The sequence below is a fragment of the Coptis chinensis genome, chromosome 4 (genome assembly GCF_015680905.1).
Source record: "Coptis chinensis isolate HL-2020 chromosome 4, ASM1568090v1, whole genome shotgun sequence".
NCBI lineage: Eukaryota > Viridiplantae > Streptophyta > Magnoliopsida > Ranunculales > Ranunculaceae > Coptis > Coptis chinensis.
In genome coordinates this window covers 99,355,296-99,381,940 of record NC_141459.1, presented here as the reverse complement: position 1 = coordinate 99,381,940, position 26,645 = coordinate 99,355,296, and the positions used below count along the sequence as shown (strand labels likewise).

Sequence of the window (26,645 nt, the reverse complement as noted above, 5' to 3'; positions counted from 1 at the left end):
GATTCGGATTCGGATATCGGTATAAATTTTCGGATTCGGATTCGGATATAGGCATATCCGCATCCGAACCTATCCGTTTGCACCCCTAGTTTAAACAACGCTTCAATTATAATTACAACCGAAAATATAAAAAACATTGTCTCAACTGAAAATTTGTTGCACCTCAAGGAAAAACAAAACATATTCTGTAATGAGATGCTATCACAAATCACAAGCTAACAACAATTAACCTTCTTCAACACTAATCTTCTCAAGACTTATCTACTATGTTCATTTTATGAACACACCCGATAATCAAACATGCAAATCGGGCCAGTATTATAAACAATGTTGGTATGAGTAGCCCTAAAATATAAAACATACTTATGTATATATACACAATCAATAAAGCAGTTAGTTTCTCTACCGGCGCCTTAATTTCCAACTAATCACACAACAATCATACGTACAATAGTTAAGACAGGTAGTTCCTCCACCCATGTTACAGAGAAGGTCCGCACCTGCTCGTAATGTAACGGTTTGTAACATATGCCACAGCTGTCACCATCAAAGCCAGAGCTTCAGATGTGCACTCCATTAATTCTATGCTGCTCGCCGAAACACAGGCAACTTGCTTATATAAAGAGAAGAGGAACTATGTCTGACTTGATTCAAGTTGCACTCTATAACTTAATACGTAGGCAGCTCACATCTATCGCAAAGCTCAGTCAATTTCACATTAAACAACCATTTTTTTTTAAGTTACCAAAAAACTAGTTCGTAAGGCTTAAACCAAATCAAGCCTTTACTATATTGAATTGACATTACACTCTATTTATAATTTCACATCTTGCCTTCCAAGAATACGTGGTCTCTATGTAATTTCTAATTAATTTTCTCTAAATCAAAGATATTTATTTATGGTTGGTTGAAATCCCTATGATTAACATAATAAAAATAAAATTGTAAAAGGAGGAATGCTAGCAGGCCCATCACTTTAGTGATGGATTCAGGGACTCACGCTAATAAAATTGAACCCGGCCTCTTCTGGAAGTCTAGACCTTTCCGTGCATGGGTTTAGAAAAAAAGAAACTTATTGGTAATATCTTGTTATGGCATAATGCAACCTTAGAGATTGTGATGGTCGAAAAATAATTTTATGGTGGTAAATTTTTTTACTATACAAGAATGATTCGGTGCTCTTACTTCATGTTTGAATACCACAACTCCTGCCCAACTGATTGCTTTAGGGTATTTTGTATTATTCTACCCAGTTTAGCAATATTATGGTATTCTCTATTGGGTTAATGGGCCTTTGGTAGCCATATGCCGAAATGAGCCAAAATTTTGTATTCCTCCAAAATTTCAGCTACATTAAAACAAAGTTAGGGTTTAGAAGAGAAGAGTGAGACAAAATTGGTTGCTAGCGTTTGGGATTTGGTGCTTCCTTGAGAGAGCTTTGGAAGAAGAAAGACTTGAGTCTTTTCTTCATTTGTTTATGCCCAAACTCTTTGGTAGTTGTCTACACCATTGAAAGTTGTAGAGTTGAGAGAACATTGTTGTGAGGAGAGAAAAAGAGAGATTTGTGAGTTTTTTCTTGGGAAACTTTGGGGATTCTTTGAAATCAAGGTGAGAGCTTATTGCACTCTTTTGAATATTCTCTCTATTAGAAATTTCTCTATTTGGTTGTGGATTAGGCGCAAGTTAAACCATGTAAATCTTTGTCTCTCTTCTCTTGGTTGTTTGTTTGAATTGGTGAGTAGTTTACATTGTTTACTACATTGTTTAGGAGTTACTTAGTTGATTTCATATACCGTAGTTGTGGGTTGTTACTTCTACCGCACGTTTGATATTGGTTGTTCGCTTTCGTTGCATTGGGTTGGTGTGCTCCATAGTTTTTGGGGCGCAACAAATTGGTATCAGAGCCAAAAGTTCTACCTTGACATAATTGGTGGTTGTTTGTGGTGGAAGTTTGGTTGAAATCAAATTTTTGGTTTCATTGGTTGTTTCCGTATTGGTAGTGTTTGAAGAAATTCCTGAGAGTGTGTTTCTTTGGTTGTTGGTGTTTGGGTGTTATGGAAATTGAGAATGTGATAAGTTTGTCAAATTCTATGGTTGTGACTCCTATTACAGTGGTTGATATAGAAAGTTTTGATGGTAATATCAACTTTGATATGTGGAAAAATGAGGTTGTTGATTTGTTGACCGTAAATGGTTTGGATGATGCTCTTGATGATAAGCCAAGAGATATGAAAGTAGACGTTTAGGAGATGATGAACACAAAAGCTTGTGATGTTGTCCGGTACTATATCTCAAATGAATGGAAGTACTATGTCATTTCGGAAACCTTTACGAAGGATATGTTCAAGACATTGGAAGACAAGTACTTGGGAAGGATCGTAGAGGACCGGCTCTATTTGAACACTGGTAGTTTGGTTGGTTCTAGGCAAAAGTCGAGAAGTAGAAGAGCTCTCGTGAAGAATGAATGTGCCTATTGTCGTCGTTGGGGACATTGGAAAAATAAGTGCCCCAAATTGAAGAAAAAGTTGAATCGTGCACGTTGTTGTAAAGATGAGATTGTGGTTGAAAATTTGTCGTTGTCGGTTACATCTTCTATTGGTTGCTCCACGTCAGAGTGGATTTTGGATTCGGGTTGCTCCTACCATATGTGTCCCAATAGGGATTGGTTTGCTAACTTCCAGGAGTTAGATGGTGATGTCTTGTTAGGCAATGACCATGTCTGCAAAATTGGTGGAGTTGGAATAATTCGGTTGAAGTTAGAAAATGGAACAATTAGAAATTTGGTTGATGTCAGGTATATTCCTGATTTGAAAAATAATCTCATCTCATTGGGTGTTTTAGAGTCTTATGGGTTGAAAATTGTTTTGTCTGACGGAACTCTAAAGGTTGTTGCTGGTGCACGTGTGGTAATGAAAGGCACAAGACGAGAGAGCTTGTACTTCATAAATGGAAGTGTGGTTGGGGCGGGGGGAGATCATTCTCCTTGTTGTTCGGTTGTTGGGAATGCTACCAGGAGGAAAAATTGTGGCTTTGGAAAGAAACAGAAGATTGTTTCATTTGGGCATTTTGATTCGGATGTGGAAAAGATATCAAAAGAGGTAGAGATTGATGCCGCTCCTTGTTATGAGAAATTGGATGGGTACGCAGCTAGTGAAATAAAAGAAGCCATTGTTGTCGTTGAAAATACTCGAGCCTATGAGTATACTGTAGTTGCGAAGCGACATGTTGTTGTTGGAAGCCATATGAGGTTTCGTGGTATTGGAACATCTCCAAATCCTAGAGATGGAATTGGAACATTTCATGATCCGAGAGATGGTATTGGAACTTCTCTAGTTGACATAGAAGTGGAGATGATATTTGGTGCTTTTGACCCCTTTGTGTTGAAGTTTTTGGTGATCCCTTGAGGGACTTGTTTGGGCAATGATTCACCTAAACACACTAATGAAGTCGTAAGGGGTGTTGGTTGTGCTGGAGAAGAGATTGAACCATGTCGATGGCTACCTACGTATCCAGAGTATTTTTTGGAATCAAGTCTTCATGCGCGTAGCTCTTTGCTTCAAAGGAATGGGGTATTTATAGGATATTAATGAGAAATATCATTTCCTTAATTGCTAGAAAATCTTATGTAATTGTGTAAATTCTTAATATGGAAGCATATCTTGACAAATATGTTTTTAAATCTGAACATGCCATATCTAGCTTATGGTGCCATAATTTTGGACAGGGCAGGCAGCGCCATAATTTTGGGTAGGGCAGGCATGCAATAAATTTGGGCAGGGCAGGCACGCCATAATTTTGGGCAGGGCACGCACGCCATAATTTTAGGCAGCGCATGCCTGCCATAATTATGGGCGACACTGGCCTGCCATAATTTTGGGCATCGTACCTAGTAGTGAGTGGCGCTATAGTGGTACTCGACAAATTATGTTTGTAGAGGTACGAATATAGTGGTACATACATCGCCCCCTTTTTGCTGTATGGAATTTATTCATTGTGGCAAATAATAAAAAATTGTTGCATATATAAATAAGAGGTCAAGCCATGAAATTAAATGAAGGAAAATTTATGGCAAACACGTAAATTTCATTTTGAGGTGATGAAAAACACCATTATTTTGTATATTTGTATACGTGGAGTAAGGTGTCGTAGACGCAAACTCCTCGACTCTTGATGTGTGGAGTATGGTGTCACAAACGCATACTCCACGTCTGTTGATGTGTGGAGAAAGGTGTTGCAAACGCAAACCCCATAACTTTTGATGCGTGGAGTAAGGTGCCACAAACACAAACTCCACGGCTTTTGATGCGTGGAGTAAGATGTCACAAACACAATCTCCATGACTTTTGATGCGTGGAGTAAGGTGTTGCAAACGCAAACTCCACAAATTTTGATGCGTGGAGTAAGGTGTCATAAACACAATCTCTATGACTTTTGATGCGTGGAATAAGGTGTTGCAAACGCAAATTCCACGACTTTTGATACGTGAAGTAAGGTGTTGCAAACGCAAACTCCATGACTTTTGATGCGTGGAGTAAGATGTCGCAAACACATACTCCACGTCTTTTGATGCGTAGAGAAAAATGTCGAAAACACAAACCCCACGGCTTTTGATGCGTGGAGTAAGGTGTTACAAACGTAAACTCCACGACTTTTGATGCATAGAGTAAGGTGTCACAAACGCAAACTCTATGACTTTGGATGCATGGAGTAAGGTGTTGCAAACACAAACTCCACGACTTTTGACATAGGTTAGAAGACTTAGCTCGATCGCCCCCCCCCAGATCGTCGATGGGAGTTATTTACAAATATGCCAATTAAATGGTCCTCTCTGATTCTTATTTACTGCATACAAGTGTTATTGAAGCTTGAAACTTATGATAAAATTGTCCTCTTGACTTTCCGTCATTTGCCTTAAAAACAGATCACATGTAACATGGCCGTCAAGGAAGACTTTTTTAGGTTTCTAATTTGCCAAATGAGAACCGTCTTGAAACATCTTCATTTATATTTTTTTCCTTCAATCAAGTGTGTGCTGCATTGTTATTGGTTGTAGCTCCTTTGCATTTTGTTTTTTGTTTGTTGTTTGGTTCAGCTGTGATATGAAAACGTTCAACAGTAAATGAAGAAAGTTTTGGGCGTTAAACGTATTGTAGTCTCCCCCAATTATTGGCAATTCACTGGAGAAACAACCCTGTTCTACGACAGTTGGATAGGTGCTCCAGCTATTCAATGTCGACAAGTGCTCGCCCCCAGTTTTAAGTTGTGTATAAAATATTGGTGAAACTTGAGCTTTGTTGTAATATTGACTTTTCCATATTTCTTCAATTTTCTTCAAGGACAACTTCTTGACTGTGTCTTTATTTTGCTGGTTAGTGTAGGCAAGTTAAGGTTCTCTACTGTTTTATGCCAGATTATACAACTTCTTGACGTCGATTTTTTGCGGTCGCCCCCAGTTCTGCATTTTGTATCATTAAAGAAAATTGCCCAACGACATCTTCGTTTACTGTAAGATTCTTCCATCGAGTTTCAGCCACACCCGCAATGTTCATTATTTTCTTGATAATGTCTTTGATTGTTGTATTATGAATGCTGCTCTTGCGGCATCTTGATTTTCAACTTGAGGAGTAACTTTGCTATACTGCATCTTACGGTGTGGTTGCCCCCACTTGTTGCTTACTTATAGATTTTGTTGGTTCCTTGGACTACGAGACCTATGCCGATAATACGGGCTAAGCTATCAAATTGGGGAGTAGTTTCTTATGTGTGGCCGCATTTTGGGCTGATCTTTGTTAAACCTTATGTATCGGTTTGTTGCATTCAAGCCATGTCTTAGGTCGTGTTCCAATTCGTGCCTAAGGTCATGACCTTGTCGTCCGACATCGCCTCTTATGGTTGATGTTGTCCATCTTTTTTTATCTTCTTGACATGTTACGATCAACACGTGATGATCTTGGAATCGATCTCATGAGAGGTATGCTGTCTACCTGACAACGTGTTTTGTTATTCTTCATGCCTTGTGTTATGACCCTTGCTATGCCCATCGTCGTTGTTATTTCGAGATCTAGATTGCCTCCTCGAATGGGATGAATGTATGCTTGACCTTAAGTGATTTGGATGATTTTCAGGGATAGATTCTAATGGATGGAATCTACCATTATTATCCTGTATTCTGTTGAATACATTTCAGTTTTCACCCTATTTAGGGACTTTTGCCGGTGTGGAAAAAGCAACATCAGCGTCATCCATTGATATTTGCTTCCCTTTGTCCAATTGCTTCTGCAAGTAGTTGTTGTGTTCATTTTCTCTTCTAAACCTTTGACGCATCATTTCTAATGTAACGTCTTCATATTATGTCTCCATATTTTTGGATTTACTCCGTTTGCATTTGTAGCATTTCGATTTTGAGGATGAGTTGTTGGAGCCTTCGGTCGTGTACGTCGTCTAGATATGGGCTGTCGTGGTACTTGGAGATGTGAAGGTCGAGCTTACAGATCTAGTTCGCTAGTTGATCCATCGTGGCCTGATTCGAAACTTCAGGATTTGGTAAGTTGTTTTCTTCTTCTTGTCGTGTTCTTGCATTCTTGCTCTTGTGAGCCCGTGTAAAAGGGTGTCTTCAGTTAAAACCTCGTGTACTTTTGAAAGAGTGGGCAAGTTGTGATCGAGCCTAGAGCTCTATGTGAACCCATAGTGCACAGGAGTTGGGTTGTCTGTGATTAGACCCTCAGTGCTTCGACAACATAAGCGAACACCATGTTAGCCTAGGGCATAGAAGGTGTCATTGATTTCTCTTCTGATGCTATCCACTAGTGTTTCCCCATTTATGTTGCTCACTAGAGCTGCCCACTTTTGGTCAGAATCAGAAGTGTTGCTCGTTGGTGCTACCCACTTTTAGTGCCTACGAGATGGTGTCATCTTCCTCCGTTCTTGTTATTTGTTGTCTTGTATTCAGTCCATATGCTATAGTTTACATTAAATCTGATTGTGTTGTAGAAGTGGTAGTGTTATTGCCATTGTCAATCTTGTGGTTGTTTCATTTTGCTTTACGCTGACAATATTGTAGCGTCTCCTCTGTAACGATATTATTGTCTTGTGTGCAGTTATGTTTTCCATTGCTGAAGCCTAAAGACAAAAATAAATAGTAACAAAAAGTTAAACGAAGAAAAAGTGAAAAGCAAAAATTGAAACTTTATACTGTAAAAGTCTGGATCTGCATTGTGGTAGGCATTAATGAAGGAGGTAGAGGATGCAAATTAATATTGAGCCTTTTGGCTTTAGAGTCTCTTGATCCAGTGAGTTGTTGTGTTAGACTGATGAACTCTTGTTTGCCTGCTTGTTTGATATCGAGTAACAACCGTTGATGGAACTTGAAAGTAGTGGATCTATTTCGGCTGATAGTTGACATTTGAATGTTTGTTTAATTTCTTCATTCCACTTTCTACCATGGTTAACTTTGGTGTTCTTCTCTGTAAGGGTGTGAGATCTGATAACATCTTGGAGCACTTGTGGAAATTCTCTTGCATTTTTGCCACGTCGCGCCATTGTTGATAGTTGTACTAGCCTCTCTTTGTTTGGATGTTTATGCAAGTTGTCATTAAATTTCTTTGTTTTTCTGAGCCTTTGACGCAACACTTCCAGGGTCAGGCTTTTATCATCTGTCTCCATATTTTTTAGATCTACAGCTCGCCATTATGAGGAGAATTGAAGATATTGGCTAGTGATATCATGGAAGTTTAGATCTAGGCTTTCGTGGCATTTGAAGCTGCAAAGGTGATGCCCTTTGGTATGGTGGAACTTGATTGACTGGATCTTCAAGATTTGCTAAGTTGTTTCCATCGGACTGTTGTGTTCTTGCCTAGTTGTTTACTTGAGATCTTGTAGTTGTCACCATTAATAGAGCTTGAAGAAAAAACGTGGAAGAGGGCCCGTTGATAAGAACCGCAGACGACGCCAATTATGTTTGGGCAATGGTTCACCTAAACACACTAATGAAGTAGTAAGGGGCGTTGATTGTGGTGGAGAATAGACTGAATCATGTCGATGGCTGCCTACGTATCCAGAGTATTTTATGGAATCAAGTCTTCATGCATGTAGTTCTTTGTTTCAAAGGAATGGGGTATTTATAGGATATTAATGAGAAATATCATTTCCTTAATTGCTAGAAAATCTTATATAATTATATAAAGTCTTAATATGGAAGCATATCTTGACAAATATGTTTCTAAATCTGAACCTGCCATATCTAGCTTATGGTGCCATAATTTTGGGTAGGGCAGGCATGCAATAATTTTGTGCAGGGTAGGCACGCCATAATTTTGGGTAGGGCAGGCATGCAATAATTTTGGGCAGGGTAGGCACGCCATAATTTTGGTCAGTGCATGCCTGCCATAATTATGGGCGACCGGCCTACCATAATTTTGGGCATCGTACCTAGTAGTAAGTGGCGCTATAGTGGTGCTTGACAAATTATGTTTGTAGGGGTACAAATATAATGGTACATACAGGACTCACGCCCTTCCGGGCATTGATATGGGCATGGTTGTTGTTTGACCCATCTGCGGGTATAGAAGAACTACGAAGGCTTGATCCCTTGATTGGGTACATAGGCAACCACTTTGTGGTGCAGCCTTTGTTGGGTCCTTAGGGACATTGATGGTTAGATTGGTTGGTTATCTCTTTGATGTTGGTTGGGTATAGCGCTTTGGTCGTTTGGTTTGGTGTAGCGGATTGGTCGGCTCGAATTTTTGAAATTCTTGCCAAGGTGGATAATTGTTGGGATGATGGGCCTAATGGGCCTTTGGTAGCCATATGCCAAAATGAGCCAAAATTTTGTATTCCTCCAAAATTTCAGCTACATTAAAACAAAGTTAGGGTTTATAAGAGAAGAGTGAGACAAAATTGGTTACTAGGGTTTGGGATTTGGTGCCTCCTTGAGAGAGCTTTGGAAGAAGAAAGACTTGAGTCTTCTCTTCATTTGTTTATGCCCAAACTCTTTGGTAGTTGTCTACACCATTAAAAGTTGTAGAGTTAAGAGAACATTGTTGGGAGGAGAGAAAAAAGGAGATTTGTGAGTTTCTTCTTGGGAAACTTTGGGAATTCTTTGGAATCAAGGTGATAGCTTATTGTACACTTTTGAATATTCTCTCTATTGGAAATTTCTCTATTTGGTTGTGGATTAGGTGCAAGCTAAACCACGTAAATCTTTGTCCCTCTTATCTTGGTTGTTTGTTTGAATTGGTGAGTAGTTTACATTGTTTACTATATTGTTTAGGAGTTATTTAGTTGATTTCATACACCGTAGTTGTGGGTTGTTGCTTCTACCGCGTTTGATATTAGTTGTTCGCTTTTGTTGCATTGGGTTGGTGTGCTCCATAATTTTTGGGGCACAACATTCTCCTACGGTAAGCCTCATTATAAGGTACTTTGCACTGAACCTGCTAGTAGTCAAGTTTGCTAAAAGTCCATTTTTGAAGGACCATGCTTGCCTGTAGCTTGGCCATAAGGATTTTACTTCAAAACAGAGAGATTACGAGACAGAGAGATTACGGAATTTGAATGCTGACTTCAAACATGGAGAATAATGAGACAGAGAGATTACGGAACCTTGAATACTTACTACGAACCATAGAGAATAATGAGACGAGAAATTGCGGAACTTTGAATATTTGAACATGACGATGAACAGTACTGTGAACAGTAACGTTGAACAATACCCGTAAACAGTGACGATGAACAGTACCGTAAACAGTGATGATGAACAGTGCCCCCGTGAACAGTCCCCGTAAACAGTAATCCTAGAGTATAAGAATAGAATCAGTGAGAACAACACTAGATCTTGAATACTTCTTCTTGTGAGAAAGATTGAAATTTGAATTGAATACTGAAATTGAAAAAGAATTGATTTTGATTTTTCTTGGAGATTGATTTTGATTTTTCTTGGAGATTGATTTTGAGAGATTCCTCTTCTAGCATACCACTAAATTTTGATTTGATTTGAACCTGACACTCTGATACTATGTTAAATTGCATATTAGTGGTGATGCTAGGAGAGTTGTGACATTGATATATTGAGAGAAACCAAGAAGAAGAACAATGGAGAAGAATAGAGATTGATTAATTGAGAGAGAGATTGATTAGGGTTAGAGAGTTCTTGGTTATTGTTCTCCCAGAGTTACATATTTATACTAACCTAAAACATGAGAATAGAAACTACTAGATATGGATGCCCACACTTATAGAAACGTGGGACTTTACATATATGACATATTATAATACTGACATATTCTAATAGTCTAAAAGATTTTAGTTCCCTGAATGAACCCTTCTGTAAAATGCTTAGAACCATAAGAATTTAAATTAAAAACAGAAACAAAATTGTACTAAATTTCGTGAAAAAGTACCATTTGTAGCCTTCGGATTCGAAGATATTTGATTCATATCTTGCAATCGAGTTCTTGGAAAGTACGGAAAATGACTGAACTTTGAAGATGTAATGGGAAGGAGCAGCATCTGTGATTGATCTAGTCACCCCTGCAATAGACAAGTTTGACATTTATACAACAAAGCATACGCATCAAAGAGCTTTTGGTGCATTTTTCCCGTGCATTGCAGATACATTGTCACCCTTCACTTGCACCAAATTATGTTAGATAAAATTAATGAAGAAGGGAAAAGTACCTTCCAAGCTGTCTTCATAGATAAAATTCATCTTTCACAACAAAAAAAACACTGCCTTGACCCAATTAAACTGCACATAGAGGATTTGGTTCTACTATATGGTGGAAGCTTTGTTAACCTTAATGTGTGACTGGTTAATCCCCCCAAGCTTTAAAGGATACATGGAGACATTTTATTGTATTGCTCTTGCCTCACCTAGAAGTATACTAAGATTGCTTTGAGCCCTTGATCTTGTTATATTCCATGCATTCTTTTTGAGAAGTTGTTCTTGCTTTTCTTCGAAGAAAACTAAGACCATGTAACTCTATATTCACCCACATAAGTATTCTTGAAAGTAGAAACTTCCAAATACTAAAGTTCTAAACTGCGCAGTCTCATTATCAAAAATAATAAAAAAATCTCCTTATTACTAGAATAGAAACATTAGAATCCAAGACAGAGATGGGCAATGGTCAGGTGTCAATTGCCATAACTTGACAGTCCAGAAGAAGGAGAGAAAAGTGAAATGAAATAAGGAGGCCCAATTTGTAATACTTTAAATAAAGAAGATTTAAAGTCTGGGAATTTTGATGGGAAAATTTTAGCAGTAATTGAAGAGCAAAAAATTGGGCCTTTATTCTAATTTAAAGATAAACCCTTTGTATGGTCTGAATGAATGTGATGAAGGAGTTTATTGTAGGTTTTATGTTAGAATAAAGTCCTAGTCTTTAGGGACATCTACGTGTATTTGAATTGTTCCAAGTTTCTGTAACCACTAGCCTTTATTTCCGCTAAGTGGGTTGCTTTCTCATTTCGTTAAGATCGTGTATTGAATGGCTATTTAAGCCAAAGTTATCATGAATAAAACTAAGTCATTCAATCCAATTCATTTTAGATCAAAGTTGCCAACATTGTGGTATCAAAGCTACAACTGGGCCTGACAAAACAAAGCAGCAGCCTGTGAAGTTCTTGCAGCAGCAACAGAACATAGAAGATGACTGCAGAAGGGAGTTTCATACAGCCATCCATTCCTTGCTTTAATGGTTACTATTACCATTGGAGCATGCTGATGGAAAATTTTCTACGATCTAAGGAATTTTGGGAACTGGTAGAGCCTAGCTATATTGAGCAAACAAGTACATTGGTGCCGACTGCTGCACAACAAAAGAAGAATGATGAGATGAAGCTAAAGGACATGAAAGTGAAGAACTATCTCTTCCAGGTGATCAGCCGGACCATTCTTGACACCATTCTCAAGAAGGATACTGCCAAAGATATATGGGATGCTATGAAGAAAAAATTCGAAGGAAATGCAAGGGTCAAGAGGTCTCATCTTCAGAGAATTTGAAACTCTTGAGATGAGGTTTGGTGAAGGAGTGGCAGAGTACTTCTCTAGGGTCATGACAGTGGCCAACAAGATGCGAATTTATGGAGAAGGTATGCCGGATGTTAAAGTGGTGGAGAAAATTCTACGCTCTTTAACTGAAAAGTTCAACTATGTTGTATGTTCTATTGAGGAGTCAAAGGACATTGATCTTCTTACTGTTGATGAGTTACCAAGCTCATTAATAGTGCATGAACAGAAGTTTAAGCGACATAATGGTGAGGAACATGCTTTGAAAGTAACATATGAAGGAGGAAGAGGTCGTGGTCGAGGTACCTACAGAGGAAGAGGGAAAGGTCGAGCAGACTTCAACAAGGCAACTGTGGAATGTTACAGATGCCATCAGCTTGAATGTCCTTCTGGGAACAAAGAGGCAAATTATGCAGAGTTTGATGAGGAAGAAGAAATGCTTTTGATGTCTTATGTGGAGTTGTATACGGCCAAAAGAGAAAATACATGGTTCCTTGATTCAGGGTGTTCTAATCACATGTGCGGCAATCGAACTATGTTCAATGAACTCGATGAAAATTTTCAACATTCGGTAAAATGGGGGAACAACACTAAAATGGATGTGATGGGAAAGAGAAGTGTGAAGCTGCTGCTGAATGGAGTCAATCATGTTGTTATTGAGGTATACTATATTCCAGAGTTGAGAAATAATCTCTTGAGCATAGGGCTAGTAGCAAGAAAGAGGCTTGGCTATTTTGATCAAGGGAGGGATGTGCAAGATATTTCATCCAGAGAAGGGTTTGATAATTCAAACCATCATGAGTGCCAATTGGATGTTTATCTTGCTATCTCAGTCTCAAGTTCCCTCTCAAGTACAATCTGATAAGTGTTTTCACACAAGAACTCAAAACTTGTTTCATCTTTGGCATCGGAGGTATGGGCATCTGAGTTACAAGGGTTTATGAACCTTGCTATACAAGAATATGGTACGTGGACTTCCTCAACTCTCTGCCTCAAGTGTGACATGCACTGATTGTATCAACAGAAAGCAACACCGTGACCCTATTCCAAAGAAGAGTAATTGGAGAGCAACTCAGAAGTTGGAACTTGCTCATGCAGATATATGTGGTCCGATCACTCCTACATCTAATAGCAACAAGAGGTACATATTCATTGATGATTATAGTCGAAAAGCATGGGTGTATTTCTTGGTAGAGAAGTCAGAGGCTTTAAATTCTTTTAAATGCTTTAAGACTATGGTTGAAAAAGAAACATGGTTATTTGTTAAGTGTTTTCGCACTGATAGAGGAGGAAAATTCAATTCAAATACACGTAGATGTCCCTAAAGACTAGGACTTTATTCTAACAGAAAACCTGCAGTAAACTCCTTCATTCCCTCCCTTAAACTAAATGCTGTAAAGCAATTAGTTTACACCAGAAATTTCACATACTCCCATCAGCTTTCGAAGCTTCTGAAAAACTTCAAGCTTTAATGGTTTAGTCATTATGTCCGCCACCTGATCCTCACTCCCACAATGAACTAATTCAATTTACCCTCCTTAGTAAGATTCCTTAAGAAATGAAACCTCACATCAATATACTTGTTGTGACCATGCATAATTAGATTTTTAGACAACTTGATGGTTGAACTGTTGTCACACATCACAGTAGTACAACCTCCATTAGAATGTTCCAACTCCTTTAAAACTCCTTTGCAAACAGAGTGGGGTCAAGAGGCAGTTGACCACCGCTTTTACTCCGCAACAGAATGGTGTAGCTGAAAGAAAAAATAGAACCTTGATGAACATGGTTTGTTCCATGTTATCTGACAAGAATATTCCCAAGATTTTTTGGCCGGAGGCAGTGAACTGGACTATTTATGTCCTAAATAGGTGCCCTACATTGGCAGTCAAGGATGTTACACGTTCATATTCCGGTTTTTGGTTGCATAACACACGTTCATATTCCAAAAGAAAGGAAGACTAAACTTGATGATAGAAGCATTACTTGTGTGTTATTGGGAGTTAGTGAGGAATCAAAAGGTTACAGGCTATTCGATCCTGTTACTAAGAGAGTTGTTGTTAGTAGAGATGTAATTTTTGAAGAAGAAAGGCAATAGGATTGGGATGTGAGTTATGAAGAAGACATAGTAGTAGCTTTAGAATGGGGTGATGCTGATGGTGATGGTGATGGTGATGGTGATGGTGATGGTGAGATTGAAGAAGAGGTGAGTGAAAATGGGAATAGAGAAAATACTAATGGAGACATAGGAGTGACTCATGAAGGAGACGGTTCTAGTGAAAATGAAGAGAGACTAAGGGAGTTGAGCCAATCTCGTGAGAGGCAACCTTCTACGTGGCTGGATGATTATGTTAGTGGTGAAGGTCTATTGGATGATAATGAAGTTCATATAGCATTAGTGGAGTCAACTGATCCATTGTATTTTGAGGAAGCTGTGAAGAGTGTAAATTGGAGAATGGCCATGAACATTGAAATCAAATCCATAGAAAAGAACCAAACATGGACACTCACTGAGATGCCAATTGGGGCTAAAAGAATAGGAGTGAAGTGGGTTTACAAAACCAAGTACAATGAGCATGGAAATATTGATAAGTACAAGGCTCGTTTTGTTGCTAAAGGGTACTCTTAGAAGTATGGAGTGGACTATACAGAAGTTTTTGCACCAGTGGCAAGGATGGATACAGTAAGGATGATTATTGCTCTAGCTACACAGAAGAATTATACAATTTTTCAGCTGGATGTCAAGTTGGCTTTTCTCCATGGTGAGCTGAGTGAAGATGTTTATGTGGAGCAGCCAAGAGGATATGAAAAAAGGCAGTGAGCATCTAGTTTACAAGTTACACAAAGCCCTGTATAGATTAAAACAAGCTCCATGAGCTTGGTTTAGTCGAATCGAAGCTCATTTCATTGGTGAAGGATTTCGAGGTGCGATAGCGAGCATACATTATTCACAAAGAGAAGCAGCGAAGGAAAAATTATCATTGTAAGTGTTTATGTTGATGATTTACTGTTTACTAGTAATGATGAAGTTATGATGTCTAAATTTAAAAGCTTTATGTTAAGAGAGTTTGATATGTCTGACTTGGGGAAGATGCGGTTTTTTCTTGGGATCGAAGTGCTACAAAAGTCTGATGGTATTTATATATGCCAAAGGAAATATGCATTGGAGGTTTTGAGAAGGTTTGGTATGATGGGAAGTAATTCGGTGAGCAGTCTAATAGTTCCAGGTTTCAAAATAAGCAGAGACGAAAATGGAGACTTTGTTGATGAGACGTACTACAAATAGCTGGTGGGTAGTTTAATGTATCTCATTGCCACGAGACCTGACATGATGTTTGTTACTTGTCTCATAAGTAGATATATGACAAAACCAATGGAGATTCATCTACAGGCAGCTAAGAGAGCACTTCGATAATTAAAAGGGACTGTGAACTATGGAATTCATTATAAGAAAGGAGGAAATGGTGAGTTGCTAGCGTTTACGGATAGCGACTATGTCGGAGATATGGAAGACAGGAAGAGTACCTCTGGTTATGTGTTTTTAATGAGTTCAAGTGTTGTTTCATGGTGTTCTAAAAAACAGCCTATTGTGACTTTATCAACCACAGAAGCTGAGTTTGTGGCAGCCGCAGTCTGTGCTTGTCAAGGAGTCTGGATGAAGAGAATTTTAAAGGAGCTGGAACATTCTAATGGAGGTTGTACTACTGTGATGTGTGACAACAGTTCAACCATCAAGCTGTCTAAAAATCCAGTTATGCATGGTCGCAACAAGCATATTGATGTGAGGTTTCATTTCTTAAGGAATCTTACTAAGGAAGGTACAATTGAATTAGTTCATTGTGGGAGTGAGGATCAGGTGGCGGACATAATGACCAAACCATTGAAGCTTGAAGTTTTTCAGAAGCTTCGAAAGCTGATGGGAGCATGTGAAATTTTTGGTGTAAACTAATTGCTTTACAACATTTAGTTTAAGGGAGGGAATGAAAGAGTTTATTGCATGTTTTATGTTAGAATAAAGTCCTAGTCTTTAGGGACATCTACGTGTATTTGAATTGTTCCAAGTTTCTGTAACCACTAGCTTTTATTTCCGCTAAGTGGGCTGCTTTCTCGTTTCCTTAAGATCGTGTATTGAATGGCTAGCTATTTAAGCCAAAGTTATCATGAATAAAACTAAGTCATTCAATCCAATTCATTTTAGATCAAAGTTCCCAACAGGTGAGTTAAGAAGTATACTTGACTTGATTATGTCCATTTGTCTGCTGAAATCATACCCTTCTCCATTTTTTGAAGGGAATTAGTATGAAATTTTTAGTTGATTTTGCATTTTAGGGTTTTGAGGTTGGCGGGTGTTTTGAAATTGGGTTTTGATGTTTTCAAAAGTTTGAAATGTTTTGGGCTTGGGTTTCATTGGGCTGGGTAAGTAACAAGCCCCAATACACTCTATTAGTATATAGTATATACTTTTTCACAAATATTATATTTTTATATTTTTATTTGGGGTTTTTTGACTTAACCTTCCAAAAGTATACCCCCTTTTGAGATAACCCCCCATTTTGGAAAATTTTCATATTGACAATTTTGCCCAAATTTGTAAAAATCCCCCATTAACAAACCTTCTCAAACAATCCAAAAATTCGAAAAAAAATAAAAAATCCGAGAAATTAAAAAAAAAAAAACTCGAAAACAAATTAAAAAATATTCGATAAAAGGAAAATTAAAAAAAAAAATCCAAAATTTTCCAAAAATTGAAAAAACAAATTGGAAAAAAATTCAAAAAAATTCAAAATAAAATTGAAAAAATGCATAAAAATTTGAAAAAAATAATAAAACAACTCAAATTTTTTGAAAAAATAATAATAAAATCCATTTGTTTTCCTATTTTTTGAGTTGTTTTCAAATTTTTACTCATTTTTTCGATTTTATTTTATTTTGCCAAAATTTTGTTCAAATTTTTTTCCGATTTGTTTGTTCAATTTTTGGAAAATTTTGGATTTTTTTTTGAATTTTCCTTTTATCGAATATTTTTTAATTCGTTTTCGAGTTTTTGCTATTTTTTCAATTTTTTGGAATTTTTAAGTTTTTGAATTATTTATTTATTTATATATATTTTTATATATATTTATTTATTTTTCTAGTTTTTCGATTTTTTGAGAAGGTTGGTTACTGGTAGGGGTGTGCACGGGTCGGTTTGGGACTAAACCGACCACCGAACCGACCATATTGGTTTATGTTTTTTTGAAACCGAACCGAACTGGCTGGGTTATATTAATCGAACCGAACCGAATTAATTTCTAGCTGAACCGACATCCGAACAGAACTAACTGGGTTACGGTTTAACTGATATTAATCGAACCGAACCGACTGATTTTCAAATCTTTTTAAATTAAATAAATTAAATATGTATATTTTAATATATATTATATATGGCGGGTCGGTTCGGGTCGGGTTTGGAACTAAACCGATGACCGAACCAACTCTATCGGTTTTCACATATACTGACCTGAACCAAACCGACTAATAAATATAACCGACGTGAAACCGACCGGTTTGGTTGGTTTGGCCAGTTTTATGCACACCCCTAGTTAATGCTCAAAGACGTATGCTAAAAATAGGGGAGGGGGGAGGGGGGAGGGTTTACAAATTTGAAATAAGGGGCAAGATTGTTAATATGGAAAATTAACTCTCAGTAATGATTTCCAAAATGGGGGGTTATCTCAAAAGGGGTATACTTTTGGGCGGTTAAGTAAAAACACCCTTTTTTATTTTTATTACGTTAATCATAGCCATAAGGGTGTCAATGGGTACCCGTTTAACCAGAACCGGAACCAGAACCGGAACCAGAACTGCAGAAAAAATCATGGTTATGGTTCCTAATTTTAGGAACCATTTAAAAATGGGTACTAAAAAACCGGACCATATAGAACCGAAACCGAATAATTTTTTAAACAAAAAAACCGGATCATAACTGGAACCGGACCGGAACCGAATGTTACCGTACTTTTAACATAAAAAATATCTAAATAAAATATATAAAAACTCAAAATGTTCATTTATATATTACTAAATTATATTTATTAGTGTAATATGTAGTTTTATGGTATTTAATGTTATAAATAATATAAAAATATAGCTTACAACTTTAAATATATGGTTTTACTTGACTTTATTATTGAATAACATAATTACTTATATCAATATTTAAAAACCAACTTGTTCGTGCGGTATTTTTGTGTTTTTAGTACATATTTTTTAATAAAACTAATAAAAAATGTGTATAAATAGTGAATTTCTTAAGAACCGAAATGAAGAACCAGAACCGGAATACCCGTTAGGAACCAATGGTTATGGATAAAGTTCCACAATTTTATGAACCGTGAAGAACCGAAACTGCAAAATTAAATGGTTCTTGATTCTTACAACACTAAGAACCAGACCAGAATCGACCATTGACACCCCTAATCATAGGGATTTCAAATTTTCAACCAACTATACATGAATATCTTTGATTTAGAGAAAAATAATTAGGAATTACATAGAGACCACGTATTTTTGGAAGGCAAGATGTGAAGCTATAAATAGAGCTTCTCATGGACGTGTAATCTCAATTCAATATAATTCAATATACAAAGTTTTTCTCATCACTTTATCACATTGTTTTAGTTTATACTTCATAAATTTTGGGAGCTCTGCCACAACCCTGTTGGGGTGTGCATCTCCATGCTCCAATAATCGATTCATCATCCATAATTCAATCTTAATTTACTAGCTTCCAATTGCGCGCTCTAACAAATGAAATGCGAAAATATTTGATTCCCTCTTATGATGAGTTTATGTGAATATGGTGTGCGTCAGTGCTAAGATGTAGGCTTGTCGTATTATAACAATTTTGTGCAGTGATAACTGATAAGGCTGCCTTTGGTTAACTCGGAAAAATAAATCACTTCTTCCTTGCTGCATCTGATTAACAGATAACTTTTCCAAATGAATGTGGTTTCTGCTGTACTATTGGCTTCCGGGGAAACACACACACACATGCGCCACACGCACAAAGAAGTTCCAACAAGTCTGGAGTTTCCAAAGGAGAAACTTTGATAAACTTTTCTAGGACATCCATACAAGTGAATTTGCTAACAATTTGCTCTGACATAAGGAAAGTTCATCCTATTTTATAGATCCATTTATAAAAAGATTCTTAAGATCATAAACCAGGATTTTCAATCACATAACAATACTCATAAATAAATATACCTTTGTCTGAAGTCATGTTTGCTTACGAGAATCTTTAATGGGGGAGAACTAGGTTTCTCTCTCTTAGCCTATAAAAATCGTAATTGTGTTTTTGATGAATTGAATTGATTGATGGAAATCAATACATATTTATAGGTGGAGAGAGGACCTTAGTTTCCTAATACATAAGATTTCCACTATCCATCATGGTAGGAATATTGTAATTACGGAGAGACTTATGTTTAGTAAACCACTATAATCGGCAATTTCTAAGTAAACCAATATACCCTATATACTCTATGGACCATATCTAGGGTTGCCGTTAATAGGGAATTCTTGTGTTTAGAATATTTCCAATAGTCTCCACTTGGTCCATAGGAGGATAATATCGTTTATGGTTTAATTTAGAAAACATTAGGCGCGCATAAATGCCGAGTTAATATTTAATGGTTATCATAAGTACCATAGTTAATAGAATCATTGATGTTAGTCATAGCGGTTCCATGCAAATTAAGCTACATGGTTCCTTCCATGTACCACAACACCAATGATCTTCTCAACTAGGTCTTAAGTAAGAAGTATCAATAATGGTCCAATAATGTCTTATCAAAAGACTGTTTCTGTTATCATTCATCCATTTACTTACAAGTACATAAATAATGGAAAATAGAAAATTCAGAACATTCTAAATGAGCTCAAAATTATGTCAATGCAATAAGCACTAAAGAAAATCCACAAAATAACAATTACTGGCTACATTCAAGACCCATACTCTTAGTATGCTTCTTGAATACCTTGGGTGATAGCCCTTTCGTAAGTGGATCTGCAATATTAACACTCGTACTAATGTGTTCAATTGACACTCTCTAGTTCTGAACTTCTTCCTTGACTGAAAGGTATTTCATTTTCATGTGCTTAATACCTTTAGAATACCTATCATTTTTCGAAAAGAATACAGCTGCGGCATTATCACAATGAATTCTCATCGGCTTAGATATAGAGTCCATAACTCTAAGTCCTGAAATGAAATTCCGCAACCATAATCCATGAACTGTAGCCTCAAAGCATGCTACAAATTTAGTTTCCATAGTAGATGAAGCAATGATAGTTTGCTTTGCACTTTTCCATGAAACTGCTCCTCTAGATAAAAGGAACACATAACCAAAAGTGCTTTTTCTACTATCTACACATCCACCAAAATCTGAATATGTGTAACCAACTACCTCAAGATGGTCAACTGTCCTATATGTGAGCATATGATCCTTTGTCCCTTGCAAATACCTTAGCACTTTCTTAGCGGCTTTCCAATGGTCAAGCCCTGGATTGCTTTGATATTTGCCTAGCATGCCAACTGCAAAACTAATGTCTGGCCTAGTACAAACCTGTGCATACATCAAACTCTCTACAAGAGAAGCATAAGGGATATCTTTCATTTGCTCTCATTCCAATTCATTCTTGGGACATTGACTTAAGCTGAACTTATCCCCCTTCTGAATTGGAACAACATTTGGATCGCACATGGACATGTTAAATCTTTCCAAAACTTTGTTAATGTAAGCCTTCTGAGACAATCCCAACAATATATCCACGTGATCTATCACAAAATATTTCTATTCCTATCACGTAGGATGCCTCACCCATATCTTTCATTTCAAAGTGTTTGGAAAGAAATTCCTTAGTGTCATGTAATAGACCAAGATCATTGCTGGCAAGTAAAATGTCATCAACAAACAGAACTAAAAAGATAAACTTACTCCCACTGATCTTCAGGTATGTACATTGATCAACAATGTTTTCAGTAAACCCAAAGGAACTAATGGTACTATGAAACTTTTTGTACCATTGTCGTGAAGCTTGTTTAAGTCCATATATATATTTCTTTAACCTACAGACCATATTTTCATTTCCTTCTTTTATGAAGACTTTTGGTTGAACCATATAGACTTCCTCATCTAAACTCCCATTCAGAAAAGTTGTTTTCACATCCATTTGATGTAGCTCTAAAATCAAAATGAGCTACCAATGCCATAATGATTCTCAAAGAGTCCTTAGAAACTGGAGAGAAGGTCTCATTGTAATCAATGCCTTCTTGTTGAGTGAAACCTTTGGCTACAAGTCTAGCTTTATGTTTGTCGATTTTACCTTGAGAGTCATATTTGGTCTTAAAGAGCCATTTGTTTTCGACTATCTTTTGTCCTTCAGGTAAATCAACTAACTCCTAGACATCATTAAGTTCCATAGATTTCATCTCGTCATTCATGGCATCAATCCATTTAGTAGAATCACTGCATTTAATGGCTTGTGAATACGTGACCGGATCTTTAGTAATCCTGATGTTAAAATCTGATTCCTGTAAATACACCACGCAATCATTTGAAATAGCTGATCTTCGTGGTCTTTGAGATCTTCTTAATGCTATTTCTTGTGGTGTATTAACTGGTTGTTCAATGGCGACGACTTCATTATGGAGTTGTTGATCATTCATATGTTGTTCTTCGTTATTGACAGGGTCAACAAGAGGAGGAACGACAATATCATTAGTAATTCATGGTATGGGAAATTGATAAACGTAAAATGAATAATTTACCTTCGAAATGAACGATGAATTCACAACGTAAGTAAACTAAACTTAACACTTTTTACGTGCCTAATTTATCAAAGAATTCTACTCTCAATCATTATAGTGGAGTAGATAAAGTTAGTTCCACTCCTAGTGCTCTAGCATTGATGTTTTCTAATCTAACTAGTCGTTTTTAAGTCTATGAGAGTTTTACGAAGGGAATTATACTACGATGCAACTACCCACAAGATGCAACTAGTCGATTATCTAAATAATTATGGGAATGCTACGTTGATTCTATGATAAGGAGTTAGAGGGGATTGATTCCACCTGAACTCAACTTAATCCACTAACGAATAATCGTCGAATAGAATCGAATTGAATTAATCCGAATTCATTTTGGTTATTCCTAATCCCTAATTATACATGGCATTTCTACCAATTCATAACTAGCATGTGAACAATTAAACCCATTCTCATGGTGAACTAATCATTTCTAGAGTGGAATAGAAAATCTTGACTTCTAATAATCGAATCAAGCTTTCATCAAGGCTTCACAACCCCCTCTAATGGAGGTTTAGCCTTGAATCATTCATAATCATTTCCATTTAGATTAAAACTAAACATAATATAAAGCATTGAAATTTACTTAATTAAACAATAATGAAATCTAATTTAATGACTAAATTGAAATAAGGACATGAATTGAAATTAGATCTAGAATTGGAAATGACAAAAATCGAAATGGATAGAAAGACTACTTTATTGATCTAATCCAATGAAGAACAAGATTCAAGGTTTAATCTAATGAAATGAATTAGATATTGAAACTACACTTAATCAAAAACAATTAAATAAAACTAGATCTAGAAGCTATTTTAATGGCTACTTTCTATTCTAAGCTATCTACTATTATCTAACTACTGGCTACCATTAACAAAGAATCAAGCTTTTGTTTTTATACATCCAGATCTAAAAATCGTGCATGGGCTTGGAAAAATTTCGTTCAGGCTTTGGAGTCAAAACAGGCCTCTTCAGCTGCAGTTGGCTTCCACAGACTTTTCGTCCACTTCTGCTCCTCTGATTGGGTCAAGGCTTAGACCATTGCAAAGCTCTTTCCGAGCCGGTCGTTTTGACATAAGGTATGCCCAATTCGGTGGTCCGAGTCCAAAGATATGGCTTTCGAAGTTCTCACGACTTTTGCTCCTTTATCTCGCTAAAGTGGTACATTTCTCGCACATAATGGACTTTGAAGCCCGAAATGCATAAAAACGCTGTGTCGGTGTTAACTCTTACTTATTATTCACATAATTGGTCTAACAAGATGATTATTAAGGGGTTAAAACTACAGTTTTGGGCTCTTATCAGAAATTGTACCCGAATTTCTTGAATGACAACTTCTTTAAATTTGTCACTCCCAACTATTCTTGTAGTATGATTAGCACAGTAAAACTTAGGGCTGTCAACGGGCCGGATTCGAGTCGGACCTAGGTATGTCCAGGCCTGGTCCGATTACAGTTTTGCTAAGTCCAAGCCCGGCCCGGCCTAATTCTTTTCGAACCCAAGACTGATTGGGCCTAGCCCATGTCCGAAATATACTAATTGATTTCTAAAAAATTCTTTGTTGGTCATGGGAATTGAACCTCGGTCTCATGGCTGGTAACTAGAAAGTTATCCAACAGACTACACATGGCTGGTAACTAATACTCGTAAAGCTTAAAGACAAATAAAAAATACAACTACAAGTATCAAAATGTCGGGCCAGGCCACTAACGGACCGGACATAGGTGTGTCAAGAACTGGCCCATTAAGGCTATCGGGCCTAATTTTAAGTCTATGTCCCTATGTTATCGGTTCGGATCCATGGGTTTTGGGCCTAACCCGGCCCATTGATAGCCCTAGTAAAACTTATACCCTTTGGACTTTTCAAGATAACCAATGAAGAAACCACTAATGGTTTTGGATCCAATTTCCTTTCTTGTGGGTTATACACTCTTGCTTCTGCTGGGCATCGCCAGATGTGTAAATGTCTTAAACTGGGTTTCCATCCTTACCACAGTTCACAGGGAGTCTTTGGAACTGCCTTACTAGGGATGACCCTATTCAAGATATACACTGCAGTTTTAAGAGCATGCATCCACAATGATATAGGTAAGTTAGAATTACTCATCATGCTCCTAACCATGTCCATAAGAGTTCTATTGCGTCTTTCAGCTACACTATTTTGCCAAGGAGAACCTGGCATTGTGTACTGAGCACATATTCCAAGACGCTCAAAGAGTTTAGCAAAAGGACCAGGACGTTGTCTTGTCTTATCATACCCTCCATAAAATTCACCACCTCTATCAGATCTTATAATTTTCACCTTTTTATCTAATTGCCTCTCAACCTCGGTATGAATATTTCAATAGCATTCACAGATTGAGATATATCAAGCAAAAGGTAAAGATAACAATATCGGAAAAATCATCTATAAAGGTAATAAAATACTTTTCACCACCAAAAGATGGAATATCGAAAGGTCCACATATGTCTGTATGAATTATTTCAAGAAGATGTGTACTTCTTGTGGCTCCTTAATTTTGTGTGTTTGGTTTGCTTACCCTTAATGCAATCCACACAAACACCAAAATCAGTAAAATCAAGATTCGGGAGAACCTTTTCTTTTACCAATCTTTTAACTCTTTCTCTAGATATGTGACCTAGTCTTTTATGCCACAAAAAGGACGAACTTTCATTCATTAAGCTATGCTTAGTTCCAACATTATGATGTAGGGTAAGAAGGGATTCAGAAAAAGAGTGCTCAAGGTTGAGTTGATATAAGCCATTAACAAGAAATGCCGAACCAATAAACATGTCATTCTGTATTAAATTGAAGCAACCAGATCCTACTTGTAATGAAAAACCATCGCTATCAAGTTTGACAAGGAAATTAAATTTCGGGAAATAGAAGGAATTAACATAAAGGGTTTGTTCTAAATCTAAGTGGTAGACAGAATCTAACACTAAACGAAAAGTCTCGATGGCTTCAACTGGTGCTTTTACCCTATTTCCCATGAAAAATAGGCTTCATTTGGACATGTGGTCCGGGTTGAAAGGAATCCCTGCATCATGTTCGAAACGTGAACATTATAACCAGAATCAAGCCACCAAGTGTTAGAAGGAACTTCAATTAAATTTGATTCGAAACATATGGAAGCCAATGGCTTACCTTTCTTTTCGAACCAAGCTCTGCGTTTCACGCAGTCTTTCTGAAAGTGTCCACTCTTTTTACAGAAATGGCACTTGTCTTCTTTCCGTCCTTTCTTTGGTGCGGGTTGATTAGGTTTATTTTGACTGGATGACCCATGCTTAATGCCTTTTCCAGTCTGCTTTCCGAATTTCTTCTTCTTATCGCCTTGAACCATAAAATGAGCAACATGGCTATTCTGCTGCTTAAGTCTGCCCTCTTCTTGAATCAGCATGTTTGCAAATTCATTCACATTCCACTTGTCCTTAATAGTGTTATAGTGAATTTGAAATGGTTCATACTGAGCAGACAAGGAGTTTAGGATAAACTGGACGAGAAAAAAGAGTCGCCCACAATCATTCCTAAATTATTTAGCTTAGCAGCCAGATTAGTCATCTCAAGAACATGCTCATGCATGGTTCGAGTACCATCAAAATGCATGGTGGTAAGGTCAGCCATAATTTTTCCAGCAAGAGATTTATCAGCAGTGCGAAAACATTCTTTGATATTTTTCAGATAATCTAATGCATTAGCAGTTTCAGGTAGGGTAGATTTGATGTTGTTTGCAACAGTTATTCGCATAAACATCATGCTCAAATGCTCAATCTGTTAGATCTAGTCCATGCCTGATGAATGCTTTTCTCTGCTTCAGTGTTTGCTGCTGTAAGATCAATGGGTTTGTCACAGAGAATTGCCATATCAAGGTCTAGAACACCCAAACTGAACTGAACTTGCTCATTCCATTTTGAGAAGTTAGTTCCATTAAGAATGGGAACAAATGAAGCTTGCTCATTAAGTGCAACAGGGAGAGAAACTGCAAGATAATAAACATGCTCACTACATTAAACTTTGAGACACAAACACAACAAAACGAATATGACTAAGTTTTTCTATTTATTGGTTAACATATTCAATAATCAAATAAACATGGTATCTATGGATATTCTATGCTCATTTAACCAAAGAACATGTGTGGCCACTTAATGTTTATCCAATCTAACATGCTTGGTGTACCTGTGGGTAACCTAAAAAATAATTGAATAAACAAACAATAATATTACTTAGTCTAACATTCAAAACATATTTGGTTCACTGTGGTAAATACCAAGTCATAATATGAATGTTAAAATTAAATCAATATTCATTAACATAGTTGGGATCACTGTGGTGAACACCAAATCATCATCATATGAATATTAGGCGATTTAATTTAGTTAATCTAAAACATAGAGTTTGAAATAAGCTCCGAAACAACTACTTGTACACAAAAAACGGAGTTATAACGAATTATATGCATAAAAAAAGAAGTTAAATAGGCTTAAAGGTCAACTGGGCTCTTAAGTTGGGTCTGGATATGGACCAGTCTTTATGGATTAGTTCTGACCCGGTTATAACTTAAGGCCCAGTAGATCAAAACAGACCTAATCTTTTTGGCTAGATCCAAGAAGCTAATAATATGGGTTGGGTTCATTATACTTAAGGCCCGAAAATATAAAAACCGTATGGAGTGTAAAATTTACACTCCAAATATAAAAAAAACTCTTTCCAATTGGGGTGGTATACCGTAGATAATTGAGTATTAGTTGATAGAGGAGGTGGGGAATTCCCTATCTCGCTATCAG

General features: G+C 37.0%; 1 protein-coding gene and 1 pseudogene across 1 annotated transcript; one reads left to right on the top strand and one right to left on the bottom strand.

Annotated features, from left to right (window-relative positions):
• Nucleotides 1-12,011: 12,011 nt before the first annotated feature.
• On the top strand, nucleotides 12,012-12,869 carry LOC147506144 (uncharacterized). The gene has a single exon (XM_086605708.1). It carries the CDS (start codon nucleotides 12,012-12,014, stop codon nucleotides 12,867-12,869), a length of 858 nt encoding a protein of 285 aa, XP_086461834.1.
• Nucleotides 12,870-20,100: 7,231 nt separating this feature from the next.
• LOC147506143 (secreted RxLR effector protein 161 pseudogene) lies at nucleotides 20,101-20,667 on the bottom strand (annotated as a pseudogene).
• Nucleotides 20,668-26,645: the final 5,978 nt, after the last annotated feature.

Excerpts from the sequence above, each read along its gene's own strand:
- LOC147506144 (XM_086605708.1), top strand. The coding sequence starts at position 12,012 with ATGAGGTTTGGTGAAGGAGTGGCAGAGTACTTCTCTAGGGTCATGACA.